The sequence below is a fragment of the Euleptes europaea genome, chromosome 18 (genome assembly GCF_029931775.1).
Source record: "Euleptes europaea isolate rEulEur1 chromosome 18, rEulEur1.hap1, whole genome shotgun sequence".
Lineage (NCBI taxonomy): Eukaryota > Metazoa > Chordata > Lepidosauria > Squamata > Sphaerodactylidae > Euleptes > Euleptes europaea.
In genome coordinates, this window is record NC_079329.1 from 15318984 (window position 1) to 15329673 (window position 10690).

General features: G+C 48.9%; 1 protein-coding gene across 1 annotated transcript; it reads right to left on the minus strand.

Annotated features, from left to right (window-relative positions):
* Window positions 1-934: 934 nt before the first annotated feature.
* Window positions 935-10522, minus strand: ELOB (elongin B). Its single transcript, XM_056864772.1, has 4 exons — window positions 10517-10522; window positions 4139-4273; window positions 2465-2573; window positions 935-1081 (listed from the first exon to the last, which is right to left on the minus strand). The coding sequence occupies exons 1-4, from the start codon at window positions 10517-10519 to the stop codon at window positions 969-971; spliced, it is 360 nt and encodes a 119-aa protein (XP_056720750.1). The 5' UTR covers window positions 10520-10522; the 3' UTR covers window positions 935-968.
* Between the last annotated feature and the right edge of the window lie 168 nt (window positions 10523-10690).

Here is a 10690-nt window from a genome sequence, read left to right on the forward strand (position 1 = left end):
AGTCAGCCTGCACTTTGGAGCCCTTTCTCCATCATCACTTTCAACAAAGATGTGCTCATGTAATGTTTAGGAAATGACACATCCCAAAGAGGATGCATTTAATATTGCAGAAGCAACGGGGAAGGCCCCAGAGACACAAACTCTGTTCTCTCTCCTGTTCTGGCAAGATTAATTGATCAGCGAGCTAGAAACCTAGGTCATTCCGAGCCTTGAACTTCCTCCACCATGGAAAAATGAGGAAGAATGAAGTTGTCACTGCAGATGGGTGTGCGTGTGTGGGGAAATGGAACCAATGTCTAAGGGGTTGACATGGCTTCTCCCTCACTGGAGGTCGTCGGGCTTTGGATTTGCAATGAGCAGGCGGATGGGACTTGCTGGCCTAGGGGTCCCCTGCCAACTCGAGGCCTCTGATGCAGCCTGAGGTTGACAGAGGCAGTTCTACCGCCTCATTCTGCGACATTCCACCCAAAAAAGAAAAGGAGCCCCCTCTCCCTGGCAGTCTTTAAGCAGAGGCTGGACAAGCACTTGTCAGGGATGCTCTAGGCTGATCCTGCCTTAAGCAGGGGGTTGGACTACATGGCCTGTCTTGCCCCTCACGACTCTATGATTCTACTTGCAGAGCAAGAGAAAAAATTCTGCCCCAAGCTTGATCCTGAAGCAGGGTCCCCCTTTGCGTTTCATTCCACAGCCCCACAACACAAGACGAAAGGGAGGGGGGAAAAAATCCAGCTGAACTTTTATTGTTTCCCAAACTAAAACAAAAAACAGCTCTGTTGGATGAATGAGGAGATGCTCTGAATGGGGGGGGGGGAAGGAGGGATGTAGTCTTGCTTGGAGGGGGTGGAGTCAAAGGGGAGGAGCCTGGACCGGAGGGGAAGGGGCAGCGCCATGACTCTCTCCACCCTGGAGGATTAAGGGAGGGGTGTGTGTGCTGTGGGACGTGCAGCTCGCTGCACCCCTCTCGGCGCTCATTGCACTGCCTGCTCGTTCGCGCTGCTGCTGGAGTCCTGGGGTTTCATTACGTCGGGGAGCTCCGGAGGGCTGGAGAAGGGCTCGATGCGGAGGGGCTCGAAGGTGTCATCTGTGAAAGAGGACAAGCAGAAGAGTTGGTTTTCATATGCCGACTTTCTCTACCACTTAAGGGAGACACAAACTGGCTTACAGTCACCTTCATAGAATCAGAGTTGGAAGGGACCAACAGGGTCATCTAGTCCAGCCCCCTGCATGATGCAGGAAATTCACAACTACCTCCCCACTCCACACACCCCCAGTGACCCCCTACTCCATACCCAGGAGATGGCCAAGATGCCCTCCCTCTCATGATCTGCCCAAGGTCACGGAATCAGCACAGCTGACAGATGGCCATCTAGCCTCTGCTTAAAAACCTCCAGGGAAGGAGAGCTCACCACCTCCTGAGGAAGCCTGTCCCACTGAGGATCCGCTCTAACTGTTAGAAAATTCTTCCTAATGTCTAGACAGAAACACTTTTGATTTAATTTCAACCAATTGGTTCTGGTCCCACCTTCTGGGACAGCAGAAAACAACTCGGCACCCTCCTGTATATGACAGCCCTTCAAGTACTTGAAGATGGTTATCATGTCCCCTCTCAGTCTTCTCTTCAGGCTAAACATAATGCTCAACCTTTTCTCATAGGACTTGGGGAGTCAATGCTCCCCACCTTCTGTGTTCAGAACAGAACCCCGGAGCCTGGGCTGTTGTGCCTTCTCTTTTCAACCCCTGCCCCAGGTGTGTGTGTGGGTGTCCCTACCAGTTTGTAAGCCACCATTTCTTCTCTTCAGGCTAAACATACCCAGCTCCTTCAACCTTTACTCATAGGACTTGGTCTCCAGACTCCTCACCATCTTCCCTTCCCCTCCCCACAACAGACGCCCTGTGAGGTGGGTGGGGCTGAGAGAGCTCTAGGAGAGCTGTCACTAGCCCAAGGTCACCCAACTAGCTTCACGTGTAGGAGTGGGGAAACAAATTCTCTGCCGCCCTTGTGGAGGAGTGGGGAATCAAGCCTGGTTCTCCAGATCAGAGTCCACCGTTCCAAACCACCGCTCTTAACCACTACACCGGGGGGGGGGGGGAGCGGTGGTTGGCATCTAATTGCCTTTCTCTCAGAAACTGCTGCTGTGTACTGCAAGTCCCAAACCAACTGTGCCACAATTGTGAAGCGGCATCAAAAAGAGACAAATCCTACAAGGTACCAGCTGGGAAAAAGAAAATAAAAGATGCTTGCCTTTTAAATTCTTTCTCCCTCAATGTGGACTAGAAACTTAAGACTTTTACATGTACCAGGGATGTGTCAAGAGGCCACACTGCAAGTGACAGCGGGATATTCGTGGCACAGTCGTACAACAAATTCATGCTCCTGTTATTTCCCACCCTCTGAAGTCCACGTTCTGACTCCAAACACAGTCATTTATCGTCCATCCCAGAAGGACGGCGCGATGCTGCTCACCACTGATCTTGAAGGCCAAGCCAACTGTAGCTGGAGCTTGGGGTCGCGCCGTCTGACTGGTGAAGCCGCAGTCTCCGAGGGTTTTGCTGTCATCCAGCAACTGGTCATCCTGGGGTGGCGGGGAACATCACAGAGAGAAGTGAAAAAAAACAAACATACAGCACCCGACATGAGTTTGACTCAGCAGGAAGTGAAGCGCAAGTACTGCCGGGTGGCACAAGCGACACACGGAAGAGCAAGTGGGCTTTGCTGTGAACAGGAATGCCAGAGGTCCACGCAAAGCAGGCATGACTGGGGCAGGTGGCTTTGACCTTTCAAGTTCTGGGCAGCTTGGGTTCCCAAAGGAACTGTGCATATGAACCAGCCTAGCAAGAACCAATACAGGCCTACAGACAAAGATGGCTCTCTCTACACACACCCCATACATCTATGAAAGTTACTCATACGATTTCCCCCAATTCCATGGCCTCCTCAAAGTTTGTCTTCCTGGTTCTGCCTAAGATCATCGGGGGGGGGGGGGGGGCTTCTGGTAGGAACATGCCATTTTAGAAGTCCGGTTGGCAGGACCCATGTGAGGGCCTTGTCAGCTAGACCAGGGGCATCTAATTCAATTGTTGCAAGGGCTGGATATGACATAAATGCCACTTGGTCAAGCCGGGCCATGCCTCGCCAGCCCAGATCAAGGGAGGGGTGGCTGCCTCGCGAACTGGATAAGAACTCTCAAGGGGCTGACACCCCTTAGATAGAGAAACTTCCTCCCTCAGGCAGACTGATCTATTTTGGAAGGGCTTTGATTGCGTTTGATTCTCTGGAGTGGTTCCGTCCAGCTTTTTCACTAAATCTTGTACATCTCTTTATAGTAGCACCCACCACACATTATTTTTGTTCATGCAGGCCCCATGATCCCCAAACATAGCTTTTTTTTGGGGGGGGGGTTCAAAGAGAATTACAGCTGCACACAGGCATATGTATGAACTGGACTTGGTTGCAGATGAGCTCGGTTCCCGTTCTTGCACTTTTCAGAGAACCCAAGTAGTCATCTAAATCCTTCGCTGATTTCCTCTTCACTTCCCCCCCACCCATCCTTCAGGCAGCCAGCCCACTTTGGGTGCCTTCCACTGGGTCATACTTGGGACCACAAAACAGAGCCCGACAAGAGGCTATGCAGCTGCAAAGGCAGAGACATACACAAGCAGATCAACTTGCTACCTGGCCCAGCCACGGAGGGAGGAACCCATTGGAAAGGGACAGGATCCAAGGAGGCTGTCTGGGACTAAGAGCTGATCAGCCCCATCTACCTTGCTCCTGCCCCATGTTGAAAAGGAGTCTTTTAGTCATGAGAAGGACCAGCTGGCCAGTTGCCTATCACTGTTTTACATGAGTGCAGGCTTGGAAGCTTGCAGACACCCCGAAGAATGGCTGGATGTTCCTTTCTTTCACTGTCCAGACACAAATATTGGCAGTGTAGCATTCTTGTGAGATCCATGTGTACCTGAAGTCCCAGGTCTTATGGTATGTGCCTTGTAAAAAGTAGCATCTAAACTGATCCAAGATAGCATCAATGTGTCGTAAATAAGAACACTAAAAACACACACAACGCACCAAGTGTAAGGAGAAGGTAATCGGTAGTCTCCTCTACATGCTAATTCTGTTCTGGACCATTCTCCTGCATACCTTGTATAGCCTCTGTTCTTCCGGGGGTCTCTTTAGGATTCCCTCCACAATTCTTTTCAGCTCATACACTGTACTGGATTCCTTTGCGTCTGTGAAGATGGTCGTCTTGTGACATCGGATCATTAGAAAGACATCCTGTTGGAAGACCGGGAAGAACGGAGATGGAGAGTTAAGTAAAATGACCGAGAGTCATCTCAAAGAAAAGTTTCCAGTGGTCCACCAGCACTTTCCCCGCACCCAGCTGTTTGTGACCTAGAAGAACCACAAATTTACCTGGAGGAAATTCTTAGTTGCAAGGTATTCAAAAGCCTAAAACATCTTGCCCTTGCCTGTCCCCAAACCCTCGTGGTAAAGTTGGGAAGGACAGCGGGGACACGTTTCCCAAAATGAGGGAAAAGGGGCGGTGTGTACCCATATTTATGTAAATTCCCCCCTCCAAAAGAGTTGAACAACCTTGTGTTCTCAAGCATGAGCAGGATTTCATTTGCGCCCTTCTAGGGTACGAACGGCAGTGTCCTGGGGAAAAACAATGGCGGTGGTGCGCGCAGCATGTCCTACATAGCCATTGTGTGTTTGTGTGTGTGTGTGTGTGTGTGTTAAGTGCTGTCAAGTCGCTTCCGACTCATGGCGACCCTATGAATGAAAGTCCTCCAAAATGTCCTATCTTTGACAGCCTTGCTCAGATCTTGCAAATTGAGCGCTGTGGCTTCCTTTATTGAGTCAATCCATCTCTTGTTGGGTCTTCCTCTTTTCCTGCTGCCCTCCACTTTTCCTAGCATGACGGTCTTTTCCAGTGACACTTGTCGTCTCATGACGTGACCAAAATACGATAGCCTCAGTTTAGTTATTTTAGCTTCTAGGGTCAGTTCAGGCTTGATTTGATCTAGAACCCACTGATTTGTTTTTTTGGCAGTCCACGGAAACGTAACACTCTCCTCCAACACCACATTTCAAAGGAATCTATTTTCTTCCTATCAGCTTTCTTCACTGTCTAGCTTTCACACCCATACATAGTAATAGGGAATACGATGGCATGAATTAATCTAGTCTTGGTGGCCAGTGACACATCCTTACACTTCAAAATCTTTTCTAGCTCCTTCATGGCTGCCCTTCCCAGTCTCAATCTCCTTCTGACATAGCCATGACCACAATTAATAATTATAGGTTGGATCCAGTGAGTTTCTTGCTGCTGGAGCAGAAGGGAGGTCCACTTTGGCTACCAAAAAGGCTCTGCTGGGGATCATGGGACCTACATGGACAAAAGCTGCGTGGAATACGGGATGTAGTAAGGAGGTGAATCGGGTGAGATTGAGCAAGAAAACTGCCTGGAGCCAACCCTGAGGGCTGTTTCGCAGAAAGTACAAGACAGAACTGTTTGGCGGATAAATATCACATAAATATCAAATTTGCACAAGCCAATTTTGATCCTCGCCCAAACCAAAACATGATCCAGTAACAAAAGCCTGTTCCAAACAAGAAGAAGAAAAAGAAGAGTTGGTTTTTATAGGCCGACTTTCTCTACCTTTTAAGGAGAATCGAACCGGTTTACAGTCTCCTTCCTCTCCCCACAATAGACACCTTGTGAGGTAGGTGGGGCTGAGAGAGTTCGGAGAGAACTGTGTCTAGCTTAAGGTCACCCAGGTGGCTTCATGTGTAGGAGTGAGGAAACCAACCAGGTTCCCCACATTAGAATCCACCGCTCATGTGGAGGAGTGGGGAATCAAACCCGATTCCCCAGATTAGAGTCTACCGCTCTTAACCACTTCACCACACTGGCAAGTCTACAATTTGGATGCAAAAACTCATCTTAATTCTTTTGCGGTTAATGTGGTCATTTCAACCCCCAACTTCCAAGCAAAGTTAATGTTTTAAAAATATTAAAATAGGGAAAGGTTCATTCCAATGTGTTTGTTCTTGCATGCAAGCCTCTATGGGATACAATCCACCTTGATGATAACATTAGTGACTAGGCTGACCTCCTGTGCAAAGCATGAGCTGACTTCCTGTGCAAACCATTAAACTCAGTGGGTTTTACTTGTGAGTAAATATACATAGCACTGGGCTACCCAGGCCTTTACTAAGCAAAGTTTCAAGAGCAGTCTCCCCGCTTTTATTTCTAAATTATTTCTTTTAGGGGGTAGACAGTATCTTTCCTTTTGGTGATTAACCACTTGAGAACAAGATGACCCCATCATAAATAAAACATCCCTTCAACAATAAATATAATGCAAACCGAGAGAAGATTTTACAAAGAACTGGAAACTATATCGTGAATATATTGCTAAATAAGTCAACTAAGTAGAGAGCCATAATCCGAGATGACAACTATATAAGAAAGTGTTTCAACATCTTTAAATCTGCTTTTTAAATTCCATATAAGCTAACTTTTGACATCAGCAAATATATAAATATATAGTAGGTCAATGCAGTTTTAACCGATCAATATTACGTTGTGTAAGCATTTAATAGTTCTATAACAGTTTAGGTTAGAAAGTTTATTAACCCATTCCAGTTATTCACAAACAGTAACTTGTCCTAGAGATGTACTGACAGGCAAAATTATTATGTCATGTGGTATGTATGCCTTTTGTTGTATGTTTTATATGTTTTATGTCGAAAAAAAATTAACATTTAAATAAATAAATAAAATGCAAAATTTATGCAAAACCCACATCTCGGTTAACATTCTAAGCTCTCACAACTGTGTGAGGTTTCCAAGCTAGTCTATCCGTCCTGAAAACTAACCCAAAGATTTTTACCCTCTAATGGAAATCGTAGAAATGGTTTTGAAAAGACTTCCAGTCTAGAATCTAGCCCCTCCCCCAAATACACGCACACTGAAAAAAATGCCATCCCTGTCTGATGCTGAGATAATCCAGTTTATAGAAACCTTCTTCCCAGAAACTAAATCCTTCCTGGGTTTTCCCCCAGGAGATAACATCTTCTTCCTCCCCAGACTAACTACTGCTTTATTATATCCACAAGGGCAGAATGTCATTTTTTTCCGGCTCTTTGTCCCAGGAAATCACTGGTACAACTTGGAAACCTGTTTTGCACCCAGCAGCGTTTTATTTAGTGTATTTTCCAGCATCTCCTGTATTCCATTTTAAGTCTTTAACTGCAGTTATGGGTTTTTGCCACCGCCCAAGACAATTTATTTCCCCCCACACCTTTTTGCACTGAATATCCAGCTCTGCAAAGCGTTCCAGAGAACTCAAAAGCTTGCATGCTGTTTTGTGATATTTTCATTAGCTCCGAGAAAAGGCATTACACAGCTTTTTTTTTTTTTTAATTGTCTGCAGGTCAGCCCACTCGATTCATTTTTTTCTCACTCCCAAACTGCTGTTATCAAGACACATGCAGACAGAGCACTAGGCCACAATCAAGAGAGGCCAGGGTTCAAATGTCAAACTTCTGTCTGGGAGACCCAGGTTCGATTCCCTGCTATGCCGTGGAACCTTGCTACGTGACCTTGGGCCAGTTATACCCTCTCAGCCTAGCCTACCTCACAGGGCAGATGTGAGGATACAAGGGGAGGTGGGAGAACAAGTACCATGTATGACATGCTGAGCTTCTTGCCTGGAAGGGTTGGATAAAAACATAATAAAATAAAACGGGAGTGGGGTGATTTATTATGCCAAGTGCTCCTGGGGATAAAATAATAATAATCTTGGATAAAATAAACAGGAAACAACTATCTAATGAACAATAAATAGTCCAGAGGAACCAACAGTTCTTGTGGATAAAAACGTAAACAGTAATAATAATATTCTCGCATCTAACTCATGGTAGCTGCTGTCCTGTTCTACGCAGCCTTGGAAAGTTAGCCCAGCCCAGCTCCAAATTAAAAGCCTTCAAGTCCTGTCAAATCTTTCAGGATAGCTCCTGTATCCCAAATGCCTTGAATACAACCGCCCACTACTGTCGCTTCCAAATCTTCTGTACAGTGTTGCCAGGTGAAAGGCCCAAGCAGCTCGGCCTAAAAAGCATCAAAGAATTCATCTCCAACACCCACAGTATGCCCCACATGAACACATGAAGCTGCCTTCGACTGAATCAGAGACCTTTGGTCCATCAAAGTCAGTACTGTCTACTCAGACCGGCAGCGGCTCTCCAGGGTCTCAGGCAGGGGTCTTTCACATCACCTGCTTGCCTAGTCCTTTTAACTGGAGATGCCGGGGATTGAACCTGGGACCTTCCGCATGCCAAGCAGATGCTCTTCCACTGAACCACGCCCCCCACCACATCTGACAAGACCAGCTCAGGCATAGCCTGTCATACAGCATATATTTATTTGATTTGCACTCTGCTCTGCCTCCCGGCTCCTGAGGGTTACAGCAAACACCCCCTCCCCGCTCACAACCACGGCCCATACTTTATACACACATGCACCAATTTTTGCTAATTTTCTTATAAGAAAAGCCATGCTGGATCAGAACAAGGCCCATCAAGTCCAGCAGTCTGTCCACACAGGGGCCAACCAGGGGCCTCTAGGAAGCCCACCAAGACGACTGCAGCAGTATTATCCCATCTGTGTTCCACAGCATCTAATATAATAGGCATGCTCCTCTAATCCTGGAGAGGATAGGTATGTGTCACAAGGACATAAGAAAAGCCATGCTGGATCAAACCAAGGCCCAGAAAGTCCAGCAGTCTGTCCACACAGAGGCCAACCAGGTGCTTCTAGGAAGCCCCCAAACAAGACAACTGCAGCAGCACCATCCTGCCTGTGTTCCACAGCACCTCATATAATAGGCATGCTCCTCTGCTCCTGGAGATAATAGTTATGCATCATGACTAGTATCCGATTTGACTAGTAGCCACGGATAGCCCTCTCCTCCATGAACACGTCCACTCCCCTCTTAAGGCCTTCCAAGTTGGTAGCCATCACCGCATCCTGGGGCAGGGAGTTCCACAACTGAACTAAGCATCTGAGGCACACTAAACGACCCACGTAAAACAGTGGAGTTGGAGAACGGAAAAGGGCAGCCAGAAGAACGAAAGAGAAACAGAGGAACTGCAGACGTCACAGACTCCTGACCTGGCACGTGGGCTCTAGCAAAGGAGAGGGGAAGGAATGGCCCGGCTTGCTTGGGGGAGGAAAAAAGCACACTGACATGGCTTGTGGGGAGGGCAGAAAAGAGAACACGTGAAACTGCCTTCTACTGAAGGGTCAGGGTCTGCCTGAGACCCTGGGTCCATCAAAATCAGTATTGTCTATTCAGACCGGCAGCGGCTCTCCAGGGTCTCAGGCAGAGGTCTTTCACATCACCTACTCGCCTAGTCCCTTTAACTGGAAATGCTGGTGACTGAACCTGGGACCTTCTGCATGCCAAGCAGAGGCTCTATCACTAAGCCATGGCCCCTCTCCATGGCTCTCCAGGGTCTCAGTTAGAAGTCTTTCACATCACCTTCTTGCCTGGTCCCTTTAACTGGAGGTGCCGGGGATTGAACCTGGGACCTTTTGCATGCCAAGCAGAGGCTCTACCACTGAGCCATGGCCCCTCTCCATGGCTCTGCAGGGTCTCAGGCAGAGGTCTATTCACATCACCTACTTGCCTGGTCCCTTTAACTGGAAATGCCGGGGACTGAACCTGGGACCTTCTGCATGCCAAGCAGATGCTCTGCCACTGAGCCACGGCCCCTCTCCATGGCTCTCAGGTAGAAGTCTTCCACATCACCTACCTGCCTAGCCCCTTGAACTGGAGGTGCCGGGGATTGAACCTGGGACCTTCTGCATGCCAAGCAGATGCTCTACCTCTAGAGCTACAGCCCCTCTCCATGGCTCTCCAGGGTCTCGGGCCTTTCACATCACCTACATGCCTGGTCCCTTTAACTGGAGATGCCGGGCACTGAACCTGGGACCTTCTGCCTGCCAAGCAGAAGCTCTACACCACTAAGCCATGGCCCCTCTCCATGGCTCTCCAGGGTCTCAGGTAGAAGTCTTTCACATCATCTTCTTGCCTGGTCCCTTTAACTGGAGGTGCTGGGGATTGAACCTGGGACCTTCTGCATGCCAAGCAGATGCTCCACCAACTGAGCCACGGCCCCTTCCCCTAAGAAGGCGGCACGGAGACCTTTTGGCCAAGGGGCTGAGAAAAGCGTCTCCCCCTCCCCGAGGGGCGCCCCTAAGAAGACGTTAGGCGGGTGTGCATAGGAAGGGAGGGGGGGCGAGAGCTAGGAGGGGGGCGGGGAAAGGAGGAAGCCCTGCATAGGTGAAGAGGGTGGGGGGGGGGCGGAGAGAGCCATGGGGGGGTCTCTGCAAAAGGAAAGAGTGGTTGACTTGAGAGGGGAGGAGGGGAAGAAGCTTTCTAGGAGGGCCGGCGCTACGACTGCTACCCCGGCCTACCCTCACCCCACCCCCAATCCCCTACTCACCATCTCTGCAGCCTCTGCCCAGACCCCCCCAGAGAGGAAAAAGCAGCCGAGCCCCCCCCCTCCAATATCCCAACATGCACCGCAACCTCAGGCCTGCCCAACCCGGTTTCGCTGGAAGCGGGCGGCGGGCGCATGCGCCGCAGGAAGGAGTCGTGGTGTTTTTTTTCTTCTTCT

Bases quoted from the DNA above. Each gene is read 5' to 3' on its own strand.
- ELOB (XM_056864772.1), bottom strand. The intron at 2,574-4,138 runs GTATGCAGGAGA...CCGCCACCCCAG, and splicing joins AAGAACAGAGGCTATACAAG to GATGACCAGTTGCTGGATGA. The intron at 1,082-2,464 runs GTGAGCAGCATC...CCTCTTTCACAG, and splicing joins CTTGGCCTTCAAGATCAGTG to ATGACACCTTCGAGCCCCTC.